This window comes from Astatotilapia calliptera, chromosome 7 (genome assembly GCF_900246225.1).
Source record: "Astatotilapia calliptera chromosome 7, fAstCal1.2, whole genome shotgun sequence".
In the NCBI taxonomy this organism is placed as follows: Eukaryota; Metazoa; Chordata; class Actinopteri; order Cichliformes; family Cichlidae; genus Astatotilapia; species Astatotilapia calliptera.
In genome coordinates this window covers 11,061,654-11,087,636 of record NC_039308.1, presented here as the reverse complement: position 1 = coordinate 11,087,636, position 25,983 = coordinate 11,061,654, and the positions used below count along the sequence as shown (strand labels likewise).

Below are 25,983 nucleotides of genomic sequence, written 5' to 3'. Positions count from 1 at the left end.
GCGTCAGGTGAGCTGCTGCTGAACTTCTCTTTTTTCCAACCAGGTAAACTGCTCCTCTGTGTAGTGACGTCAAAGGGATGGGCGAGTCACGTGCTTGCCTTCGAGTGAAACCTGCGGTTAACGTTACTGAAATGGGAGAGAGAAGAACGGGAAAAGGAAGGAAAGCGAATAAGGTAAGCGACCTCCAACGCGATGGTTCCACTACACAGAGCGCGGAGTTATGTGTTTCGCAGAATAATAGAAGGAGTCGGTTGGCGTGTCGGAATAAAAGTTTTTATGTCGAAAAGTAGGCGGTAAACAGAAGGCTGAGTCAAATTGTTGAGTGCTCGAGTGAAGTTTACCTCCTGTTCACTCAGCCAAACATGTGAAAACAGCTGTGTTCGGAAGAAAAACTCATATCGCGGTCTCCAAACTACGTTGAAAACGATATTAGCTTAACATAGAGTCAGACCAGAATATTGGGCTGACCTGTTCTCTTGCCCGAACCCTCATGCTGTGTGCCAGCTCAAACTATGAAGTCCACAGGTCCAGGCCTCCTTCCTTGCGCGCAGTGATATCATTTGATACGGACTACAAAGTGATCCTATTTTCTCGTTACCTGTTTATTATTAAAGCAAGTAGAGCTTGGGAACAGCTTCGTGATAACAGTAGCAGGCGTCTGTCTGACTTGAACTGGTGATAAAGTCAAAAGTGAACTAACAGTCCTCGTCGTGAGCCGCTACTCTACAGTTTAGTCACAGCTCAAGAATTCAGGTCCTTTACTCCAGCTATGAATACCATACTAGAATTTAAAATACTACTCTACGGCTGATGATAATAATCTGTTAAATAAATTAATAAGACGGTTATTTTCATTATTGACCCTTTATGTGATATTAAAAGAATATTTTTCTCCTTGCATTGACCAGTTGTGATAAGCCTGAACCAAAGGAGACGTTTGATTGGTCAATACTCTGAGAAAGCTTAAAGTGAACCTGTTACACTTTTTATTTTACATCTTTTTCACAATGGTGAAATTAGTTGAACATTAACTAGTTAATGTGACTTCTTCCTCATTACTTATGTTGTTGCAGGGCAGAGTCAACATCTTCCCAGTGATATTGAAAATGGTATCGAATAGCAAGTCATTTCCTGGGTATGGGTATAGAGTTTGAAATTCTAGTGATGTGACAACTCTGGAGCTATGTCCACCCCAGTGTACTTTAAGGTCCTGTACCTTGGATAGTTCTCATAGTACAACAGTAAAATTTTGATTGTTTAATAGCTTCATTAAGCATAATTAGGTCATACAAAAAACAGCCGATTCTGAGATGGTCAGGTGAAAGGCACTCACTGACTGGCAACTCAATTTATGTTAGTTTTGGCTGGAGTGGCGAGAGGGAACAGAAGTAGCTGGTTAGCAGAGACTGAACTTTCAAACTAAGGTAAGGTTAATGTGCTTGTGTGAGAAACATTGCCAGCTTTCGCCAGTTTAGCTTCAGCCTAAGTACAGTGCATTAAATGATAAGACAGTTGATCAAAGCATGGAGTTTACAACTCATCTTCATATCTTCCCTTGTCTGTCTCTACAGGTGATTCATCTGTACACTGTATAGTCATACAAGGTTTGCATTCTGACCTGCAAGCCAATGTAAGTCGTGTTGAGTGACTGCGTGTAAACGAGGTATTCAAGCATACTTTTTTTAACCTCTCAAGATCAAATCTGCCACAAGAAACTGTCTTTCAAAGGCTCATTAGTTAGTAAGAATGTATTTTTGTGCTGTCTGCAGTAGCAGCTTGCAGTAAGTAAAGCATTCCTGAATAGCTTATTGAGGCAACAGGGGAATTCATGCTCCATACTTGTTTGCAGCACAAAAATACAGTCTTTATTCAGCTTGCATGGAGGAGGCTTGGATAACATCATAAATCACAAGGGCTTTTTGTATGAAGAGGGTTTTTGCTGGTGGCTTCTGGTACTCTGGGGCTTATCTTTTTTAGTTTGGTGTACTTTTTTCTCCTCGTGAATGTTGGGCTTGAGTATCATTTATGAGATCATCATCAATCTGAGACTTAATTTGATTTTTTTCTTCCTTTTTTCTTTCTCCTTTTTTTCTTTCTTCTGTTATTTAAGTTGATAATAAGAATGAAGCTAAAACAAATGCACACTTCATAATTACTTGATGGATCACACTTCATTGAATACTTAATTAGGGAGTGTTTATTCAACCAGTCAACTATGTTTCAAGTCTCAAAAATTAATGGACTTGCTCAGTGATGAATTGTTAAGAGAAGTTACAATTAACAGGATCAGAAGGCACTGTCTGTTAGGGACCATGTATGTTTAAATAGTACGTGTGTGTGTGTGTGTGTGTGTGTGTGTGTGTGTGTGTGTGTGTGTGTGTGTGTGTGTGTGTGTGTGTGTGTGTATATATCTCTATATATATATCTCTATATATATCTCTCTCTATATATATATATCAATCACAGTACACCAAATATTTACTTATAAACATGTCTGTGCATTTAGGGACCATCACCATCCTCATGTCCTATGGAGGAGGCTCTTACGGACGCACTGAGCGTGTCCGCCATGCGCCCCACTATGACCAGGTACCCAGCTCTTTACCCCGATCAGACTCCTATGATCAACAGCCCCTGAGAGAGCAGAGAGCTCCTCATCTTGCTCAGAGCACCGACCCTCTTCCACCTCCGCCTTTGCCTGCTCAGCCTCCTGTTGGCCTTGAGTTTGACCCCAGTGGAAGTGAAGACAACACTGATCTAGAGCCTGATCCTGCCATTGACATCAAACCAGTCCACCGCTTTATCCCCAACTCATGGAAGAACTTCTTCAGAGGAAGCAATCGCAGTAGTAAAAAGACGTGGTCCATGCCTACGTCTTCAAGCAATAACAACAGCACAACAGACGGAGTTCGCTGCTCCCCCCCACACTCCCCCTCTCTTCCTGCGTCATTCCAAGATAAATATGGCGGATCAGGCGGCAGCTACAATTCACGCAAAGAGCTTCTGGAAGCAAGGGATGGGCACGACTCTGTGTCTGGGCACACCTACCATACAGGTCTGACCTACAGTGAGCGAGTGCAGGAGTACCATCAGCGCTATGCCTACATGAAGTCCTGGGCAGGACTGCTGAGGATTCTGGGCTGTGTGGAGCTGCTGCTGGGAGCAGGTGTATTTGCCTGTGTCTGTGCTTATATCCACAAAGACAATGAGTGGTTCAACATGTTTGGATATTCGTCTCCTGGTGGAGCTTATGGAGCAGGTTACTATGGTGGCAGCATAGACGGGACCTCCTACTACACAGGCCCCAAAACCCCTTTTGTGTTGGTAGTGGCAGGGCTGGCATGGGTGGTAACTGTGATCATGTTAGTGCTCGGGATGACCATGTACTACCGCACCATCCTGCTGGACTCCTCCTGGTGGCCTTTGACTGAGTTTATCATAAACTTGGCCTTGGCATTGCTGTACATGGCAGCAGGTAGGAAACATAGCTGCATCTTGTCATTGAAGACAGTTCAGTGGATTATTCAGAGAATCTGTTGTTTAAAAGAATATTTTTAAATAGTTTTTTTCAGCGTGGTAGACACCATCAATGTAATTTCATTGAAGACTTTACAGCAAGGGTTATAGAAAGTACCCCGACATCACCATAGACTGCCGTGCTAAAATCTTGGAATTTTACTGTTTTGTTTGTTTTTACTCAACCTGATAAATTTTGTTAAAGCAATTCTAGGTCTAGTTACTTGGATTTTTACCCAGACAGCTGTATGTTCTTGAAATTAGAAGAAAGTTGAACTCTTTACAGTGTGTTCTGTGGCTTGCTAACCAAGTTTGCCAAGACTCCTTTGACAACTAAGGACTTAAAAATTATGCATTAATTTCAAAATGCATAGTCCAGAAGTCAGTGGGTCACTTTTCAATGCCTACATTCATCTTTTATATACAGTGAAAGTTGTTCCGGGGACCTAAAAACATCTTGTTTTGTGCAGACAGTGAACTGAGGAATGCACCATGGCCCAGTATGAATGATTATTTTAAACTGTGAATCATAGAAATCTTCTTTAATAGAGTCCAGAAATAAATAATATCAAGCAAGAAATTGGCACAGTACTCCCTCTTAATTAAAGCTTAAGCGGTTATGATGCATGATAGGCATGATAGACTCATTAATAGGCAAGTCCTGTATTTCAAACCCAGTTATTGGTGGAATGCAGTTAAAAATGTAAAAGAGAAAACAATTTTCAGTTCAACAATTTTGCCATTGTAGCAAGGTTGAAGTGAAGCTATTAGGTATACTTAGGTTAATGACAACTTGGTTCTCAATATATATGTGGAGCCAGTCTGAGTTAATCAGTAACCCAAGGGTGTGTGAAAATTGACAAAGGAAAGACAAAGATAAAGGCTGTGATTTGGGGTTCTGGGTCATGTCATGTACTTCTCATACTCTCTATAGAACCAAACACTGAATTGCAAATATAAAGAAGTCAGATATGTTAATATTAACTACAACTCTGATTAATTTGCTGTGCTTAGAAATACAGTATTGCAGAGATTGAAGCATCAAGTAAAAAAAAAATAGATTCAGGTAAAACTGAGGTAATTCCAGTGCATAACTTTGTCTGGTGGTATAATGTAATGATTTTAAAATTAAAATGAATTAAATATTCAGTCTCTTTTTAAATCAGTTTTTGATCTGCATATATAATAGAATATTTTTATTCTCCAGGCATTGTCTATGTTCGAGACACAACTCGTGGAGGTCTCTGCTCCTACCCAATGTTCAACAATGGCATTAACGGAGCGTTCTGCAGAACGGAAGCAGGCCAGATTGCTGCCATTATCTTCCTCTTTGTCACAATGCTCGTGTATCTGATTGGAGCCATTGTGTGCCTCAAGCTGTGGAGACACGAAGCTGCACGTAAATACCGGGAGAGGTACGGCCAGGAGGTAAGCTTGCTTTGTTTAGGTTTGCTCTGTTTATGAAATTGGGTCTAGGGATTCCTTACATTCAGTCAAGAGTTCTTCACTTTGATAACTTAAAAACAGCCTCAAACATGTCCACACATGCAGACGCAGACTGCACTGCAACAACAAACCACATAATTTGCACACAAGCTCCAGGGGAGTGAGTGAGTGGGTGGGGTCTGCCAGTCCTGCCCATGTGTTGCCAAAAGGGGTACACATAGTTCACTCTAGTTTTGCCTTGTATTCTTTCTCTTTTATTAATTGTGCAACATGCAAGTGACCGTTTTTAATTCGGAGATTTAAAGGAGATGATTTATGCCACTGGTCATAACTACACTAGTCATTTTGCCTAGTTATGCACTAAAATTGGAAGCACTGTTAACCTACTGAAATTGTAATTGTGAGGGACAGTTTGTGTAGGTACTCTGTGCGCACATAGTGGGTGAAAAGAGAGAGGGAGACACCAGGGAGTTTATTTCTTAAGTCATTTGCAAGTAAGCGCCTAATCACAGTTAACATTGTTCACATGTAGCAAAGAACAATTAAGCCTTCCATAATTATTGTTTACAAGTGGAAGGTTATCAGACAAATGGGTATTAATGTAGTTTAATTGGTCATTAATTATTTTTTAAATTTCTTTATGGTATTTTTGTAATGGCTAATGGCAACAGTTGGTTAATAGTACAGATTAGCTAGCTTATAGTTGTAGCTTTAGTATCCTTGCTTGCAAAACCCTGAATGAAGGTTAAATACATGTGTGCTGGATGTATAGTCCTGCTTTTCACACTAAGCCAGTGGGCTTGTGGTCCATTTGAGGGGTTTATATAAAAAATAAAATAAACATATTTGCCGTCAATTCAAGACATATGAGCTCAGTAGGCACACAAGACAACATTTTAAAAATAACAGAGCAAAAACAAAATTTACAAACTCCTATTGTTATTGTAGGGTTTAATGGCAGCTCAAAAGTAAAACATAGAGATGTAAAAAATATAAATCACATGTTAATGAATTATATTTTTATATATCTTACATGTGCAGATGCAGCCATCAAACATACGAGCTGTGCAGTCATTGGTAAGGATTCTGTAAGAAAAGACTTCACACATTAAAGATGGAATGCAGAAAGAATAAATGCTTGTTTGATGATTTCTCTGTAAGTATTACAGTAATGCAGTAAACATGTTGCTGTGTCTCTGCAGATGGTAACAGATTCTGCTCCTGCTCCCAGAATTCCAGAAAAGGTCCAGGGCTCTTCAGTGGTTCCCATCCATACTGCACCAAAAGCAGTTCCTGCAAAGGTTTTGCAGGGAGCTATACCTTCGGGGCACATTCCTAAACCTGTTATAGTGCCAGACTACATTGCGTAAGTGTTACCTAGAAAATAGAAAAAAAAAGTCAAGAGAGTCAGACAAAAGTAGATACAGTACACAGTCAATCTGCAGTTGTTTCTTTCAAATGTTAAATAAAAAGGCTCAGACATCACAGAAGACGAGGGAAAATCACACCTGCACACACTTAAACATATCTATTCAATTCAATTTTATTTATATAGCGCCAAATCACAACAAAAATCGCCTCAAGTAGATACAGATCATATGACTCCCTATGAGCAAGCACTTTGGCGACAGTGGGAAGGAAAAACTCCCTTTTAACAGGAAGAAACCTCCGGCAGAACCAGGCTCAGGGAGGGGCGGCCATCTGCTGCGACCGGTTGGGGTGAGAGAAGGAAGACAGGATAAAGACATGCTGTGGAAGAGAGACAGAGATTAATAACAGATATGATTCAATGCAGAGAGGTCTATTAATACATAGCGAGTGAGAAAGGTGACTGGAAAGGAAAAACTCAATGCATCATGGGAATCCCCGGCAGCCTACGTCTATTGCAGCAGAACTAAGGGAGGATTCAGGGTCACCTGGTCCAGCCCTAACTATATGCTTTACCAAAAAGGAAAGTTTTAAGCCTAATCTTGAAAGTAGAGATAGTGTCTGTCTCCCGAATCCAAACTGGAAGCTGGTTCCACAGAAGAGTGGCCTGAAAACTGAAGGCTCTCCCTCCCATTCTACTTTTAAATACCCTAGGAATAACAAGTAGGCCTGCAGAGCAAGAGCGAAGTGCTCTAATAGGGTGATATGGTACAACAAGGTCATTAAGATAAGATGGGGCCTGATTATTTAAGACCTTGTATGTGAGGAGCAGGATTTTGAATTCAATTCTGGATTTAACAGGAAGCCAATGAAGGGAAGCCAAAACAGGAGAAATATGCTCTCTCTTTCTAGTCCCTGTCAGTACTCTTGCTGCAGCATTTTGGATTAGCTGAAGGCTTTTCAGTGAGTTTTTTGGACATCCTGATAATAGTGAATTACAGTCGTCCAGCCTGGAAGTAATAAATGCGTGAACTAGTTTTCCAGCATCACTCTGAGACAGGATATTTCTAACTTTAGAGATGTTGCACAAATGGAAGAAAGCAGTCTGACTCCAAGGTTCCTCACAGTGTTACTGGAGGCCAAGGTAATGCCATCTAGAGTAAGAATCTGGTTAGATACCGTATTTCTAAGATTTTCAGGGCCGAGTACAATAACCTCAGTTTTATCTGAATTAAGAAGCAGAAAGTTAGCGGCCATCCAGGTCTTTATGTCTTTAAGACATTCCTGCAGTTTAACTAATTGGTGTGTGTTATCTGGCTTCATGGATAGATAGAGCTGGGTGTCATCAGCATAGTAGTGAAAATGTATGCTATGTCTTCTGATGATACTGCCTAGGGGAAGCATGTATAATGCTTTTCTAATAGGAAATGTTTTCTGTGAGTTTTCTATTTTGTTTGCACTGATTTTGTTTTTACAAAGTCAAACACACTGAAACTCAACTAGCTAATGGTTTTAATATAAACTGGCAATCATTTTGTCAGTTACCATGAAGTGTATTATTTGTAATATAGGTGTTTCAGTAGTAGATGAATAGCAGTTTGTCCACCACATCTTGTCCTCCAGCAACCAAACAGCAATTTTTGATTAACACTGAAGTTTTTCCTTTCACAGCGTGCATTAAATACAGCTGTTTACTCGGAACACATTTGTAAATACAAAGAAAACTGATAAACCAATATACACACATAGATGTACAAGGCAATTAAAACTCCATGAAAATAAATCGCATATTAAAAGCTTTTCTAATTTGTCTAACTATTTACCATTTTTTAAACACTTATGAAACTTTAAATCTTTCTCATATTTCAGACAAAAAAAATACTTTCATACAATAACACTTTAATGAAATAAATGAATAGTAAAACACTATAAATAGAAAACACAACCATGATAGCATATTGGATCTTTATCTCCACTATCGCCATGTATAACTTAAATATGGTTAGGAAAAGATGTGACATTAAAACTGTGCTCTTCGTATTCCTGTTTCCTACAGTAAGTACCCAGTGATCCGGTCAGATGAGGAGCGGGACCAGTACCGGGCCGTGTTCAACGACCAGTACGCAGAGTACAAAGAGCTCCACTCAGAGGTGCAGGCAACCCTCAAGAAGTTTAATGAGATGGACGCTATGATGGGCAGTTTACCTCAGCACCCTACCAACCAGATGGTGATTGCTTATATACACCTCTTAAATTTAATTTAACAAGAACTGATGTTGATTTGCTTAGCACAGCTTCACATTAAGCTTAAACTACCCATTGAGGCCTTTTTGGATGTGTATAGATGTCTACAAGACTGAGTTAGCCACCGTCAAAAAGTTCTGTTTGTACTGTTATATCTACATTGACTCCCTTAAATTTTGCTTGTTGCATTTGGCATAAATACAGTAATTATTTTAAAAATAAAAGGCACTAATAGGTTACACTGAAACTAATAAAATGAAACTAAAATTAAACATTTTAAACTATAAAAGCTAAACTAAAACAAGCAAACCCACTCAGGAATCAAATGAAACTAAATGGAATAAGGATGCATTTTGATTGCATGTTTGGAATATTACACTCTGTCTTTTTGTTTTGAAATTGTACCTCATTTCCTCATCCCGTAACTTCCCCTGTTTGGACTTCCTGTCCCCTCTGCATTTCCCCTCCACCCTGAAATTCCTCACTCTCATCAGAAAGCTGCTGGTACTGCGTCACTGCAACTCATTTTCATACTGAGTTTCAGTGTTTGAGTTAACTATGCCTCTCTTTCTGTTCTTGTAGGAGGTGGATCGCATTAACAGAATCCTCCAGGAGTACCAGAGGAAGAAAAATGTGAGCTTATTGTCTTGTTACTGTTTTATAAAATGGGGGGAAGTAATTATTTCCCTACCAAATTTGTGATTTTCTTCACTTACAAAAGTATAAACAGTCTCTACTTCTTCTTAGTTTCATTTTAATGCAGAAGAGACAGATTGTCGACCACAAAATTCCATAAAAACACATTACAGAAGTTACAAATTGATTTCCTTGTTACTGAGTGAACTAAATATTGAAACCCCTACAACCCAGCCAAAATTTTGGCGCTCACATATTAATAGTGTCCCTCTTTCGCATTGATTACAGTCAGTCAGTCATTTAAAGATATTCCTGATCTGAACTCATCATGTGTAGAAAGAAAACCTGTCCACTTTCTGCTAATGGTGATGGCTTAACTTACATGGGGAGCAGCTATGTGCTTTAAAATGGATGAGAACCATAGTCATAGATGGGTCTTTTAGCAGAATAGTGACCCGAAACTTTCCATAAAAATTTAATTACCATAAAACGCTTTTCCTTTCTTTGAAACTGTGCAACAGCAACATTAACCATAAACAAGGGAGGAGCAAAAAAAAAACCCCAAAGAAAAGATCAGATCATCAACAAGGATTGCATGACAAAGACTGTTTGTGACACTGCCCCCTGGTGACAGTAAACAGTTGCAACATGTAGACAATCTTTCCTTCCCACTGCTGCTATGTGCTTTTTTTTTGTTTTCTCAAGGGTTTTCACTCTTACATTGTTGGGTTTTTATGAAACACCTTAGGGGGACTTTTCTTGATTAGGTGCTATATAAATAAAGTTTAATTAAACTGAATGGAAATGTTCTCAGGTCCACAGCCCTCTGATACTTTTTTTTATACCTTTATAAAGTCTTTATTGATTAAACATGGTGTAATTTTTACAGACATATCTTTTATTGCTCTTACATATTTTTTTATTGCTCCATAAATGATCAGGTTTAACGGAGCTTTGAAGGGCTAAAGGTCGACAAAGGTCCTATGCGTATACCTCGGAAAAAAACTGGAAGCTCTTTCTATGTCAAATACAGCTGGAAAAATGTCCAGAGAAACAAAAGTGAGCCAAAAGCTGTAGACAGAAGAACTTTTTTAAGAGTTTGCAGGAAAAGTACAGGATTCTTATTATTCCTTCAAAAAGTGACCCTCTGCAACAAATTTTTTTTGTTCAGTTATTTTGAAGCTAAATTAACTTTAGTTTCAGTGGTCACTGGGATATAATAACCTGTCAAATTTATAATCAAAATCAAAAAGATTTGCTGTCTCTGCTGTAATGTATCAGGTGTTAATGCTGGCCTGATTCCTTTTGGGAGAGGATCCACTGACATAGTATATTGTAACTTCAGCCATCATTAATTCTACATGTGCTTTTTTTGCATTTGCAAGTCAAGAGGTCTGTTATGAAAAGGTCTACTAATCTCCACGGATATTGTGTAATTTTAGAATGTAGTTATTGTTGTGTTGAGTATTTGGGATAGCAGGACTATCTATGGAGTCATCGAAAACCACAGTGTTGTAATGAAGCAACATGTTGCCTATTGCAACAGCGTTGCACATTGTTTTTGATGGACAGCAATGTCAGATTTAGGAGTTTATTTAGGCTTTGTCTTTTGGTGGTTAAAGAACAGTAGACTATAATCTGATCACTGTTTCTGCCTTACCTTTACAGGATCCCACTTTCCTAGAAAAGAAAGAGCGTTGTGAGTATCTGAAGAACAAGCTATCACACATCAAACAGAAGATCCAAGAATATGATAAAGTCATGGAATGGAATGATGGCTACAGCTGAAAACCTCTGAGAAATTCCTGTACTGCAGCACAAATACTGAACTGCTGTCGCCATCTCTACATCACCAGTGCTGAAAATGAACACTTGATGTTGCAAGTTGATGCTGAATGCAGTCAAAACCATGAGCTTATCAAGCTTTCCCTGCCTTTTGAAATCTGTTCAGCGACAATAACTGGAAGAAAACACATCTGTCAACAATTTCTCTTTTGAATGTGTGGTTTCTTAAAGCTTTAAAGTCCAAAGCAAATGACCACAATGTTTCATCTTTAATAGGAATACCTTATATATATGTATAGCTTGTTTTTTTGGGGGGGGGGGGGGGGTTGCGTGGATGATACAAACTTGCAATTTGCTGAGCTATAGTAAATCTTAAAAAAATGTGATGCAAACTGGAAATGGAGAATGTTTGCTTTCAGAGTGAAAGTTGTCCCTGACTTCTACAACCAACACATTTCAAAATCTGCAATTTATACTTTGAAGGTGAATTGTCTACATTTCTGGTTTGCTACTGCTTAGTGAGTAGTTTTGTGAGTGATTGCAGACAAGTTAGCGTCTTCAATGTAAACTACTAGCACACTTAGATCAATGCTAGCAACTGAAGCAATTGCAAGTTTTCCGGTGCTGCACCATATACCCTTATGCAACCAATGTCATGCTAACAATTGTCAGCAATTTCTAGCAACTACTTTCCAACCAGTTAAGAGTGTACACTTTTCCCTAGTGAATAGAGGTTGACAGTGTGTCATTAACATGTCTTTAGGCCTTAGTGAATAATTCTTTAGCAGTTGATTTCACAGTGACTGCCAGCAATCTTCATCACCCATGCCAGTTAGTCTCACATTGCTATATGAGTGCTCACCACTCCCTAGGCTACACTCTTAACCCTGGAGAACCCATGGGGTCAAATTTGACCCCATGGTTTCCCTAGAAAACCAATGGGGTCGACTCTGACCCCATTGGTTCTCCAGGGTTAAATTTGGGTGATTAGCTTAGCTGGATATTAAGGAACTAGGATAAATAGCACGGCTAACTTTAATAAATCCCTAACTTGAATAAAAAACCCAAATACCCCTCTCCCCAGCCAGACCACAGTTCTGTCTATGTACCACCCTTTAAGCTTGCTGTCACTTTGTAGCTTTATAATTTGATTGAATGCAAACCAAAAAATTCTATGTGTGTGATGCTGTGACTAAAAAATGTAGCTGAGGTTGTCCATTTAATTTCATATCTGACAATAGTTTCAAGTGAATGTCTGTATAATTATTGATAATGCTGCATTATTTCTGTCAGGGTTTAATCCGTTGTTTGTTTGTTTTTGTCAGTTGTCTGCGTAATTTGTTTTTTCTTACTTTTAACCTCATGAAAACCACTGTTTATATACTCTTTTAAGTGCACGTTTTCAGAATCAGAGTCTTTATTTATCCCCAAGGGGAAATTAGGATACATTACATTAGGATACATTTTTATGTTGCGGTGTCTGAATCTGAAAGTAAGGAATTGTAGAATTGTAGCTGTTTGCTATGTGTACTTTGGACGCAACTTGCACAGACTTTGAGTGAAAAAAACATTTTGTACATTATAGTCACGTAACTGCCTAAAAATCTCAATTTATTTGCTTTATAACACTGTGAACCTTTTCACTGAACAGAAAATATTTTCCAAGGTTTTTTTCTCTTTAAATGTGTATAATTTTTTCATAATTTCATGCTTTCTGTCCTCCAAATACAGTTCTGCTTATTGGACAATGGTGTAGTTATATTCTTTGTTAATCAGCAGCCAGCCATTTTGCTTTGTGGCAAAAAGTAATAAAATATTGATGGGCAAGAACACCAAAGAAAACAAAAGGCTGGATGGGAGATGAAAGAAGTGACTGAGTAATCAACTGATTAAACAAATTTTATCTTTTGAGTTGCTTTCCCAGTAATACTTTTTCTGGCTTTTGGACTTTATAGTGCAAATGAGCCCATTGAAATACTTTTTTAAAAAAAAATATAATATTAAAGAAGCTCTTGCTTTAGATGTAGTGTTAACTTAAAAAACATTTTGTAGACAAAAATAGGACAATTCTTTAATTAATAGTAAAAATATTAGTTGATGCAAATCTGGACTTAATCATAACATGAAAATCCTGACTCTAAAGTTAAATGTTTAACCAATTAGGTAGATCAACATCTGGTCACCTACCAAATTGAAGGTAAGTGGTTCGATCGCATCTCCTCCTCTCTGCATGCCAAAAATCCATAGACAAGGTGCATCCATGTGTGTAACTGTCAGAATGATAAAAGCTCTGATATGAATGAGAAAAGTTGTGTTAAGTGTTTTTGAGTAGAAAAGCGCTATATAAGAACCAGTCCATTTACCATTATTAAAAACATTTTGCACTGGGTTATGTGCGAACATTAACAGAAAATCAAAGCTCAGAATACATTCAAACTTGTTTCTTGTCATTTTATTCAGTTCGTGTTAATTAGTCTTCTCTTGCTTACTTGTGTACGAGGGATACGTTTGTTGGAGTGACACTCAAAGATTGGCGAACTTCTTTATAATGTCACTCATATTAGTTTCCTTCTTTGCCAGGCGAAATAGGTTTGCACGTAAGTTGTTGGACACGTTTGTTAAAATACATTGGTTTAACATTTGTAAGAGACATGCACAACCAACTTAAAGTATTTATAAAAACGTTTTGTTTTTTAATTCAGAGGGAAAAGGCTGACTTCCGCTCATGTTCTGTAATGTGACCTCTGTGAGGCGGGGCGTGCTGTTACCGAGCGAGAGACGAACCTGTCTAGGTGTGGTCAGGATGTTTTTATTGGAAGTCGCAGTTTCACTTGAGCTGTTTCAGCTGAGGACTCTTACAAAGTAGCAGGTTAGTGTATCGATTTGAAATTGTGGGACTATCAGCAGAGGCTTCTTTCATTTTAAAATAACGATCTAAAGATAAGTGTGTCGTTGGATACTCAAATCAATTATCCTATTAACCCTATTATCTCTTCTATGAAGCAAAATTGCTAGGAGGTTTGTCATGCTAGCAATTGTAATCTTGGGTTTTTAATCGCTGCATACTAGCACGGTTATGCTGTGGGGAATAAGTCTCTGAAAATGTCTTACAAATATCTTACTATGTAGGTCTGATGTTTGCAGCAGAGTAATTAATAGAGTCAATCATTGTAAATAAAAGAAATGTTCTGTTCCACTTTTTAGTTGAAATGCTGCCTTTTTTTTTCTTGGTGAATGTCATAATAAAGTCAGCAGATCCATGGACCTTAGGAAGACTTCAGTTATCACCATTTAACAATGATGATACTTAATAGCTATGACAACACTTATGAACCCTAAACGAGATCTGCTTTAACCATAAATATTCTTGTTTTTTACAGATCAGCACCAAGTGGATCAGAAGTTATGTCTTCCAGTCCCGTAGGAAGCCCTCCTCCTTACGAGGCAGATGATGACCAGTGAGTGTTTTTCGATTAATATTTCTACTGCTGATCATTTTGTATTGTAAGTGTTCATCAGAATGTTCAAGATGATAATATAGAGTATTTACGTTTTTCTTTCTGACTTTGTCATTTTTTTTAGTTTGTCTTTATTTTGGGTTGAAATCAGTTTTGTTAAGATTTTTGTTGTAGCTTTCATTTACCTTACATGCAAATAAAAAAGGTATATAATTAAAAATATTTACAAACTAATTAACTTTGACAAATCTTGGTAGAAATGTTGTTTATCTTATTAAATAATCACTATCACTTTATATATATATGTGTATATATAATATATATATCTCACCATAAACACTGTCTCTTTTGTCTCTCCCCCCTACACAGTAAAATCGTTCCGCAGCCTGCCTATTCTTACTACCCAGATGATGAGTTCCAGCATTTCTACCGCTTGACGTCTCCACCAGGCATCCTCAAAATCATGGCTGTCATTTGCACTTTTTTGTGCTTGCTTATATTTGCTTGCGTTGCCTCCACACTGGCTTATGACTCTCAGGGAGCATTGTCTGGTTTTGGAGGCATTGGTGGCTATGGTGGCGGCTATGGTGGCGGCTATGGTGGCAGCTATGGTGGTGGCTACGGTGGCAGCTATGGCGGCGGCTTTGGCGGCGGCTATGGCGGTGGCTATGGATATGGAGGATATGGTTACAGTTATGTTGAACCACGTTCAGGCAAAGGGTTTATGATCGCCATGTCAGCCATTGTGTTCATCTTCGTACTCACGGTCTTCATCGTCATTGTATCCCGTCAAAGCCTATCAGAGAGCAGGAGGTTCTACCTGGCTGTGGTGATCATCTCTGCCATCCTAGCCCTGTTTATGCTTATAGCCACCATAGTATACTTGGTGGCAGTGAACCCATCGGCACAGTCATATGGAACGCTTCAAGGCAACACCCTTACTGCATTGTGTGCTCCCTACCAACAACCGCAGTCCTCAGCACTATTTGTTAATGAATACCTTTACCGTTACTGTGTATTTGAGCCACAAGAGGTGAGAGCACAGATTTGATTTATGTCCATTTCTGTCTTTAACTTTTTTCTGTTTCTAATGTGGTGGTTTATTTCCCATTCCAGGCCATTGCCGTTGTGTTTGGCTTCCTGGTGACAGCAGCTCTGCTTATCATGCTGGTTTTTGCACTGAAGACGCGGCAGAAAATCCAAAATTTTGGCAAAAGCAACATTTTGTGGAAGAAAGTGAAAGTCATTGATGACTTGGCACCACCTCAGGATGTAGAGGCATGGGTGAGTGACAGCTTTATATAGGCTTTTGTAAAGATACATTTTCGCAAAAACATTTGTTATTGCAATGACATAAAAAAACAAAACAATTCGTTTCCAATGACGTAAAAACAGCTATTTTTTGACAAGGACAGCGCATTTGAAGCCTTTATTTCATTATTTTTCATTGAGTGATCAGTTCAATTTCTTAAGATCCATTGTTAGGCCTTTATGTTTAGTGTTAATTCCACCCAGCAGTCCAAAGCATTTAGTTTACAATGATTTTGTTTTGTGGTATCACATATGAACACATATGATAAATATGATAAAGGATTGGAGCATTTTTGCCACTTTCTGAGAAGAGAAGTTATAGCCCAGAACTGTCTTTGTGATCTGATGTCATGCAGCAGTAGAGGACTGGTAAAACCAGTTTGATGGTAGTCACTTGTTTATCAGCAGAGAAGGTGAAATGTGGACCAATGAGCGCTTTCTGTCTAGCACTGTATTTTTGGTTTCAAGGTGTGGCGTGCTCTCAGATAACAGTTTCAGTCTCACTCTGGCATGTCTTTAGTCACATGCTGGCATGTCATGAAGTAAGGAAGGAATTTACACAGCATGAACCAGAGCTTATTATTGTTAATATGTTCAAGCATTAAAACAAAGGTATTTACATTTCACAATGAATGATGTAAAACAAGTTTCATTGGGGTTTAGCAATATATCCTAGTGAGTAGCAACGAGACAGTGAGTCATTTTGAAAGTCGTGATGATATTCACCACAGCCAAGTCCTTGCTGTACACTTCACTTTACAGTAGTGAACAGGAAAAGCAGGTTCTACTGGTACTTTGAATTGTATTTATTAAAAAAAAGAACGAAAGAAAGGAAAAAGTCATCAGTTAGCCCATGCGTAACTCCACATAAACAAGTTGATTCTTAGAAAGTATTTACTTTACTGGAGCTTATGGGAACCTGCCTGAAAGTGCTGAGGCAGTGTGAATGCAGCACACACAGTACATGTAGACAGTTAAAGTGTATCTCATTTGTGATATATAGTTTGATTTAGCTAACTAAAATGCATATCAAATGGTGAGAGAAAGTATCTGAAAGAAGAAAATGAATAGTTGGCTAAACTAAAGCTAGCTGGTGAATGGAAAAAGTGATGAGGTTTAATAGTTAATGATTTTGCTCAAACTTGCAAATGACCAGTGAGTTTTGGCTAGATGTTGGCACTGTAACCTTTACACATTCACTTGACAAATGAAAGGTTGCTGCTTTCCTGCCAGAGACACTAGTCCCCTTTGGGGTCACATGAGGAAAAGCATCTGGCGTAAATGTGCCAAAGCATGAAAGTAGCTACTTGCTGATGTGCAGTAAAAGTTTTGGATATGGGTTTTATATATTATTTAAAAATATGTTGCTAATTTGTTTACATTTTTGTGAAGGTGAACCATGTGTCTGCTGTGCCTGGAGAAGTTCCAATTTCAGACTACCCAGAAAAACTAAGGAGCTCGAGGAGTCATCTGGATGATGAAAGCACAAACTACGACAAACCACCATACAGCTACAGCCCTCAGTGAGTATGCGCCCCAATACAAGTGCAGGTGTTTACTTCTCAATCCTAATTCAACACTGAATCTCATTTTGTAAGACTGAGGACAGCACCCTAAGACCACTGAGATGTCACAGATACGCATCACAGTTTTCCTCCCAGAATCAGTACTGAAGTCTTGATTCTGGGAGTCTAATTATCCATGTGTTTGCAGCCATGCTAGCAGTCACTGCGGTTACCGCATATAACCGTAGAGTATATAAAAAATGGACATAATGTCTGGGTTTGAAAAGTGAAGCCAGTGAGGAAGAAAGCAGGAAACCTGCTTTCTTCATAACGGCCTGCGATTATGATTCCTCTGGTTCCAAAAGATTTCCAGTTGTGTAGACGTCTGTGGGGAAACCGGCCCTGCTCCTAGGTCACAGTGCTATCAGTACAATCTGTATGATATTGGTCTGCTGCAGTGTATTGCAGACTCAGCTTGAGCCTTGTTTATGCAACCTTGTTTTGCTCCTCGAAACTGATTGAAATTTTTTCTCATGACCCAGACCTAAGCAGAATGAGCTGATTATTATATTATTATACAGAATATGAAGAAAACATGTCAGTGCTGGCCTGGTATTGATGAGGTAACACACCAAGCTATAAGGAATTAGGAGGTTATTAAAGGTTGTCTCATACAGTATGAATTTGCAGGTTATTTATGGCGGTGTTTTACTTCCTCCTACATTAGTAGAAGTTTCCTGACACTCGTCTTACATAAAATCTTCCATTGTCAAAATCTTCTATTAATGTACTAACCTTTGACATCGATTTTCTAAAGTAATTATTGTTATTATTGTCACACAGGCCTGTTGTCCAGGAACTGCCACTGCAAAGCAGGCCTCCCTACAGCAGTATCTCAGAAGTGGCAAGTTCAGCCGGATATTCCAGAACGAGACGACCAGGTCGGCCTCGCCACGTAGACGGACAGGACTACGACACAGATTACAACTCATCTGGAGACGAGCTGGATGACAACGACTTTGACAGGTAAGACATAAGTTTTAATCCTCATAACCAGACCGCTGAAACTGATCATCTTTGAAACATTATTACCCGTCAAGTCTATCATATATCGGTCTTTTTTTCTTTTTTCTTTTAATTTTTTAAGAATGTTTTCACATATGAACTTCTAATATTATTATAATTATTTTCATTCTTTTCTCTTCTCTTTCTTCCCATTTCCTTCCTCCAGTGAATTTCCTCCAATAGCAAATGAGCAAGAGCGCAATGACTACAAGCGTGAATTTGACCACGACCATCAGGAGTACAAAGATCTGCAGGCAGAGCTTGATGCAATTAACCAGAGCCTTTCAGCAGTGGACAGAGAGCTGGATGAACTGGAGGAGGGAAGCCCACAGTACCTGGTGAGATTTTAAAATATTTCTAGTATTTCTGACATTGATAATCTGAAAACCGAAGTTGCTGATGGATAAATGTTGGATATTGGATGTGTGATGATGAAAAAGTGCTTTTTCACTAAATTAAAGCTTTTCTAAACAAAAACAGAAAGAAAGTAATAAATCAGTAATAAATTGACTGCTACTTATGTAGCACCATTTTTCTCGGTTTTTAGCACTCAAAGCATTTTCTACTGCAAGTTTCATTTATCCATGATGTCCATGGTGTTACACACACACACACACACACACACACACAGTCATGCAGTACTTTTATCTAACATTCACACACTCGCACTCCGATAAATGCATCGGGTACACGTATTTTGTATCAGTATCAAGGATGCTTCAACACATGGAAGGAGAGACAAGAGGCCGAGCCTTCCAGTTGGTAGACGCCCGCTCTACCACCTGTCACCCAATCAATGAAAGTTAAACGTGAGACTTTAGTAATCTGACTAAACTTGAAATGTTTGTCTGCCCTTTCAACAGGATGCTTTGGATGAGTACAACAAGATAAAGAATATGAAAAAGGTATGTGGGGAATATTTAATCTATACTTGTCAGTTTTCATTTATTTTTTATCTATGTCCTGTCACTGTGATACATGTGACTGGACACTAATTTATCATGCTGGTGTCTTGTTAGAATCCATATCAGCTGTAGACACATTCTTGTAATAACTCAGCGCTGATGCATAGTAGGGCTGCCATGATTAGTCGACTAGTCATGATTACGTCGACTATCAAAATCGCGTCGTTTGAAGCTTTATAAGATCCCTAAAGACGCAGGAAGAAGTAGTAGGATTTAAGAGTGTAATAATGGACTGAAACAGAAGATGGCAGCACTGCGTGTACAAGGATGCCAGCTGTCGTTAAACTCCGAAGAAGCAGTGTCCAGTATCGTACCTGTGTCCAAATTCAGGAACCGCATCCTCCTGTGCCCACATTAGTAGGCCAATTACGTTACAGCGACACGATGAAGACTGTCCAAATTCGAAGACTCTGACAAATGCCGCTGACAAATGGGTCCTTTATTTCCCTAGATTTGAAGGATGGGTCGGGCATATACTTCGTGGCCCAACCTATCCCAGAATTCATAGCGCGGCCCAGCTCAGTTTCCAACAATGGCAGCAGCTAGTTAGTTTTAATATTACTGTTATTATTCTTTCTGGGTCACAACATAAACTTTTAACGTATCTTCAGGCGAGAATGTAGCTGTGTAAACTTCAAATATCTGCTCAGTTTATCAAGACACCACATATTTTCAAAAGCGCTCCGACGTTTTCGGAGACGTCTGTTACCCACCAGCTCGATAGCTAGCCGGGGGCAAGGCTCACTAGAGCCGGTGAGAACACCGGACTCGCGGAAAATCGTTTTCAAACCCACCGCCGTCTTTCGCTACTCAGGTTAAACATGATATATAAGTCACTTAGATAACTTAAAAATGTTATTGTTTGGCTTTTTTCAGTATTTTATTTGTTCCTGAGTAAATCGGTTTGGCTGAGATTAAAGTTATAGTTTTTTGACAGTTGAATAAACGTCAAGCAGATGACTGATTATCAGAAGTGTGAGATGCTTGTGAATATACTCAGGTGTCCTATTATATTTTAGATAGCAAGGAGCAGACGGCTGAGTTTATTAAACTCCACCAAAACAATCTGAAATTTCATTAAAATGTAATAAACCATCATCTTGTCTTTATTTTTAGTTAGCACATACCTTAAACACTTAAAGCTGTAAGCTAATGATAGTTATATAATTGCAGATGCATGCTGGTGCAATAAGCTGTAAGTTTTATGTCCAATGGATGCATGATCTGATTAGTAGACTATTCACAAAAATAATCAGCGACTAGTTGACTATCAAAATAATCATTTGTGGCAGCCCTAATGGATAGCAGAAACGTTATAGACAAAATGGTGACTCTCTAAACTGACCATACGTGTGACTGTAAAAAGTTTTCTCTGGACAGATTGGTCATCTGTCCAGGGTGAACACTGCCTCTACCCTATGACAGCTGGAATAGGCCCCACCCCCACCTGCCCATACCCATCCTGAATTGGAAAAGAAAATAGTTGGATAGACGTAAGATATATAGGTGCCTTCTGCTGTATGTATAATTTACAAGCTTCACCTTTTTTATCCACAGTCTTCAGATTATCAGGTGAAGAAGCGCAGGTGTAAATATCTGAAGTCCAAACTGAACCATATCAAGAAGATGGTCAGTGATTACGACCGCAGGACCTGAAATAAAAATGTGTGAGGACTGTACGCCTGTCTGAGACTGGATCGAGTCACTCTGGGATTAACGGCTGGATAAATCTACTGTGACTTACACTGAAAGAGATAAAACTGCCTAGCTGTTCATATTTTAGCAGAAAAAAACAACAACAACAAAAACCCCAAATTGTATTTCTGTCTTGTATTTTGTGCTACTCTTTGTATTGGTATAAGTAAGGACTTTCATAGATTATATTGTATGTGTTTATTTAGCCCCATTTGATCAGTCCTACTACGTGGCTATAGACTGTTGAGCACAAAATCACACACAATTCCAAGTTTGAATGTTTTTTGCTCACAGTAACTTGCTTTTACTGTCTCTGAAGTTTTAAGTCCATTCTACTTTTACACGATAAACAAAAACATGTAAAGATGTAGCAAACAATGTTTTTAGCAGTTTGTGGTAATAAGTGACCTTATGTGTTAAAGTCTGTTAATTGAAGACAGAATAGACATTTTGACTAAGCATGTTTAATGCAAAATGATGTGTTTTTAACAGTGGTTTGTGGTACATTTTTAATATAATAAAATCATTTTTTCCTTCCAATTCAGTGTCCTTTCCAGCTGACAGTTTTTTAACTGATGTATAATTGAAACAAGCGTAACATTCAAAGTGGTTGATTTACCTGCAGGGAGCTATCAGCTAATTTGGCCTGTCACAGATACCTTACATAAACATATGTTACCTTACATTTGCCAATAAATATGTTTTGCATAATAAACAAAGCATAATATAAATAATGCTTAGTGCTGTTAGAAAATTGTAACATCACACAACCTATAGTGTGTCTCCAATTCTAATCTACAGGGTGGGCCATTTATATGGATACACCGTAATAAAATGGGAATGGTTGGTGATATTAAAGTCCTGTTTGTGGCACATTAGTATATGTGAGGGGGCAAACTCCTCAAGATGGGTGGTGACCATGGTGGCCATTTAGAAGTCAGCCATCTTGGATACAACTTTTGTTTTTTCAATAGGAAGAGGGCCATGTGACACATCAAACTTATTGGTAATGTCACAAGAAAAACAATGGTGTGCTTGGTTTCAACATAACTTTATTCTTTCATGAGTTATTTACAAGTTTCTTTGTGTTCACAGCCATTGACATGTCGAAGAGGTTAACACGTGAGGAGCGGATCGAAATTGTGTTAATATCTGGTGAACGCAGTAACCGGGTCATTGCAGCAGATTTCAATGCAAGACACCCTACGAGACCACCCATCTCCCATGCTACAGTTAGCAAACTGCTTGCTAAGTTTCGTGAAACTGGTTCAGTGTTGGATGTGCCAAAATGTGGACGCAAGAAAACTGTCACTAATGAAGAAACATCAGTGGCTGTCCTAGCTTCATTCAGCAAGAGCCCACAGCGTAGCACTCACCGCATGTCACTGGAGAGTGGCATAAGTTGAACATATTAGCAAAGATAGTGGGTCCATTCTTCATCAATGGAAACCTCAAGGCCACTTGATATTTGAAATTGCTACATGATGATGTGTTTCCCTCTTTATGCACTGAAGCTGGCACGTTCTCTGAGTTTTTCCAGCAAGATAGTGCACCACCACATTATGGGTGCCAGGTCCGAGCATTCCTAGATGAACAGTTTCCTGGAAAGTGGATTGGTCGCCGTGGGCCAGTTGAATGGCCCCCAAGGTCTCCCAATCTGACCCCCTTAGACTTTTATCTTTGGGGTCATCTGAAGGCAATTGTCTATGGTGTGAAGATACGAGATGTGCAGCACCTAAAACTATGGATGCTGGATGCCTGTGCTGGGATTTCTCCTGCGGTGTTGCTATCAGTGTGTGAAGAGTGGGAGAAGAGGGTTGCATTGACAATCCAACACAATGGGCAGCATTGAACACATTTTATAAGTGGTGAGAAACTTGAAATATGAGTAAATAACTCATGAAAGAATAAAGTTACGTTGAAACCAAGCACACCATTGTTTTTCTTGTGACATTACCAATAAGTTTGATGTGTCACATGGCCCTCTTCCTATTGAAAAAACAAAAGTTGTATCCAAGATCCAAGATGGCTGACTTCTAAATGGCCACCACCAGAGATGGGCAGTAACGCTGTAATCTGATGACTTTTTTAAAGTAACGAGTAAAGTAAGGGATTACTATCGCAAAAACGGTAGATTACCGTTACTTTCCTGTAGGAATGCTGCGTTGCTTAGTTACTAAAACCGTGATTTTTTTTTGCGAGAATGTCTCATGACAGTGACGTAAGCGAGTGCGATGTTCGTGACAACAGCTGTGTGCAGATCAACAATGGATAATATATCGAGTACGGGAGAGAGTATGAGCGTGCAGCGTTTAAAGCGTGGAAGTACTGACCTTACTTACTGAGTTTGATTCCATAAAAAGTGACAAAAACATTAGTGTCCGTTGTGCGTGGGAAGAAAACTTCTTTTTACAGCGAAAAAAACCCCCTAAACTTCCAAGCAAGCACCGAGTGCGCAACGACGTAATGGGAAATTCACAGAGAAACTCGTGGATTCTTCAACTGACCGCTGCGGCACACCTGCACCAGGGTAAACCTCCATATACCCCACTCCTGCTTTACAGGTGAAAACAGAGCAAAAGGACTGCTAGTCTTTGACTTTATTTATTTTCTGCTGTGTTTTACTTGCATCTATTTGAAAAACTGAGTGTAAACACAAAAAATATTTTATTTTATGTGCTGTAATGTGCAGAAAATAGGTTTAAATGTTAAACTAATTTATTCAAGTCAGAGAATGGTGCATATAATTTAATATTTACTTGATGCATAAAGTTAAAAGATTAAAACTGATAAAATTAAAAGTTAAAAAAAAGAGACTTTTCCATTTGATTACATTTTGTATGATGGATTATGCAGAAAAAGTAGAACTGGGCTGAGAGATCTATCGCTTTATCACCTATTCAGGTTGTAAATCGTTTTTAAAAAGTAACTAAGTAACTAAGTAATTAAGTAATTAATTAATTTCGAAAATAAGTAATCAGTAAAGTAACGGGATTACTTTTTTGGGAAGTAATCAGTAATTAGTTACTGATTACTTTTTTCAAGTAACTTGACCAACACTGGTCACCACCCATCTTGAGGAGTTTGCCCCCTCACATATACTAATGTGCCACAAACAGGACTTTAATATCACCAACCATTCCCATTTTATTACGGTGTATCCATATAAATGGCTCAACCTGTATATAATGCACCATCTGCAGCACATGAACACATTGCAGCTGAGAAGAATGTTGGATCATTTCATTGGACTTTTTTGTGAAATGTAATGAAATAAAAATGAAACTATAATCCTATCATTACCTGATTTAATTCGTACATAGATCTGGAATTATTTGAACAGTGACAGTTTTGATTCTGTACTTAACAACAAATATAAACTGAAACGATCCAGATTTTAGCTTTAAGAGGACGATCGAGGAGATTGTATTAACTGTTTGTTACAGCCATTTTTATACACAATACCCTAATTTCAAGAGTACAAATTAACTGCAACACTTTTTTAAAAGCCATTGGTGGACAATTGCAGGGTATTGTTTCGTTATTCTAATCAATTACACAGTTGAACTCCAGAGTGTTTATTCTGGAGTTCAGTTTGCATTTTGAATCCATTTCTTTTAACACACGACACGAGCTACTGCTGCAAACTTAACAGGCAATCCTTAAACCTAAAACCAAAAAATAGCAAATCATTAGCATAGAACATAGAGAATGAAGAAAACAACTGATCTTCCAAATTCTGCAGGATCTACAGGATCATTTCCATGGTATAAAAGAATGTTTCTAAACACCCTGAAAAGGAAGGTCAACGTATTATAACCTTACTTCTACCCAAAAAGACATTATGGGAGAAAATGTAGAGGGTTAACAACAAGGTACAAATTGTACATGAGCTATTCTAAAAAAAAAAAAAAAAAAAAAAAAAAAGCATACTAAATCATTCAATTTAGTGTGCTTGTTTTTAGTATTCAATAGTACTGTACTGGAATCATTCAATTCCAATTGAGCCCCTGAATGTAAGGACTGTGTCTAAAAATGACTTCAATTACTCAAGATCTAACATAGTTGTTTTCTTTAACAGCCCAAATTAAAATTACAGTACATCTAGAAAGTATTCACAGTGCTTCACTTGGTCCACAGTTTGTCATGTTACAGCCTTATTCCAAAAATGCATTTTAGTTTTTTTTAATTTTATTTTTTTTTACAAGAATGATCTGAAAAGAAAACTATGGAGAAGGACTGTGTCACTGTGCTGTCTGAAGGATACCACATTATCTGCCAAAGATTGTGAAGGCAATGTTATGGTATGTGATAACATACACATGCCACAACACTGCATTGACTATACTCTGCTTAGATTCAGCCAAATGCAGCAAAACACATTTGCCAGCACTTTACGGTGCAAATACAATGCAACCCAAAGCATTACAGTAAGATCAACCTAAGAATTCCTCATGATAAAGAAATGGTATATTCTGCAGTGGCCATGCCAGTCACTTCAACTCAACTGAAAGGGAGCATGCTTTTCAAAGCACTTTGCTCTCTGACTGCAGGCTTACTTGTTCCTAGAGTATTTAAAAGTAGAATGGGAGGCAGAACCTTCAGTTTCAGGCCCCTCTTACGTGGAAACAGTTTCCAGTTTGTATTCAGGAGACAGACACTATCTCTACTTTTAAGATTAGGCTTAAAATTTTCCTTTTTGCTAAAGCATATAGTTAGGGCTGGACCAGGTGGCCCTGAATCCTCTTTTAGTTACACTTTTGGTGCAGGCTGCTCGGGATTCCCATGATGCATTGAGTATTTACTCTTCAGTCACCTTTCTCAGTCGCTATGTGTTAAATAGACCTCTCTGCATTGAATCATATGTGTTATTAATCTCTGGCTCTCTACCACAGCATGTCTTTTATCCTGTCTTTTGGTCGCAGCAGATGGCCGCCCCTCCCTGAGCCTGGTTCTGCTGGAGGTTTCTTCCTGTTAAAGAGAGTTTTC

General features: G+C 38.6%; 2 protein-coding genes across 8 annotated transcripts; both read left to right on the top strand.

Annotated features, from left to right (window-relative positions):
• Nucleotides 1-51: 51 nt before the first annotated feature.
• marveld2a (MARVEL domain containing 2a) lies at nt 52-12,740 on the top strand. 6 transcript variants are annotated; one of them, XM_026173026.1, is made up of 11 exons: nt 52-173; nt 1,074-1,135; nt 1,359-1,424; nt 1,572-1,663; nt 2,507-3,475; nt 4,724-4,944; nt 6,004-6,039; nt 6,165-6,328; nt 8,387-8,558; nt 9,157-9,207; nt 10,879-12,740. In XM_026173026.1, the coding sequence occupies exons 5-11, from the start codon at nt 2,524-2,526 to the stop codon at nt 10,996-10,998; spliced, it is 1,716 nt and encodes a 571-aa protein (XP_026028811.1). In that variant the 5' UTR covers nt 52-173; nt 1,074-1,135; nt 1,359-1,424; nt 1,572-1,663; nt 2,507-2,523; the 3' UTR covers nt 10,999-12,740. The 6 variants fall into 6 exon arrangements, with proteins under 6 accessions (XP_026028811.1, XP_026028812.1, XP_026028813.1 ...); XM_026173027.1 differs by lacking the exon at nt 1,359-1,424; XM_026173028.1 differs by lacking the exons at nt 1,074-1,135; nt 1,359-1,424 and having other exon boundaries at nt 1,572-1,630.
• Nucleotides 12,741-13,746: 1,006 nt separating this feature from the next.
• Nucleotides 13,747-21,768, top strand: oclna (occludin a). Of its 2 annotated transcripts, none has more exons than XM_026173031.1 (9): nt 13,747-13,864; nt 14,376-14,453; nt 14,823-15,486; nt 15,570-15,737; nt 17,157-17,287; nt 18,113-18,295; nt 18,501-18,672; nt 19,198-19,239; nt 20,857-21,768. In XM_026173031.1, the coding sequence occupies exons 2-9, from the start codon at nt 14,401-14,403 to the stop codon at nt 20,953-20,955; spliced, it is 1,512 nt and encodes a 503-aa protein (XP_026028816.1). In that variant the 5' UTR covers nt 13,747-13,864; nt 14,376-14,400; the 3' UTR covers nt 20,956-21,768. The 2 variants fall into 2 exon arrangements, with proteins under 2 accessions (XP_026028816.1, XP_026028817.1); XM_026173032.1 differs by lacking the exon at nt 13,747-13,864 and adding an exon at nt 13,902-14,013.
• Nucleotides 21,769-25,983: the final 4,215 nt, after the last annotated feature.

Bases quoted from the DNA above. Each gene is read 5' to 3' on its own strand.
- oclna (XM_026173031.1), top strand. From the start codon at position 14,401: ATGTCTTCCAGTCCCGTAGGAAGCCCTCCTCCTTACGAGGCAGATGAT. The intron at 15,738-17,156 runs GTGAGTGACAGC...ATTTTTGTGAAG, and splicing joins CTCAGGATGTAGAGGCATGG to GTGAACCATGTGTCTGCTGT. The intron at 17,288-18,112 runs GTGAGTATGCGC...ATTGTCACACAG, and splicing joins CCATACAGCTACAGCCCTCA to GCCTGTTGTCCAGGAACTGC.
- marveld2a (XM_026173030.1), top strand. From the start codon at position 2,524: ATGTCCTATGGAGGAGGCTCTTACGGACGCACTGAGCGTGTCCGCCAT. The intron at 6,040-6,164 runs GTAAGGATTCTG...GTGTCTCTGCAG, and splicing joins TACGAGCTGTGCAGTCATTG to ATGGTAACAGATTCTGCTCC. The intron at 9,208-10,878 runs GTGAGCTTATTG...TTACCTTTACAG, and splicing joins AGTACCAGAGGAAGAAAAAT to GATCCCACTTTCCTAGAAAA.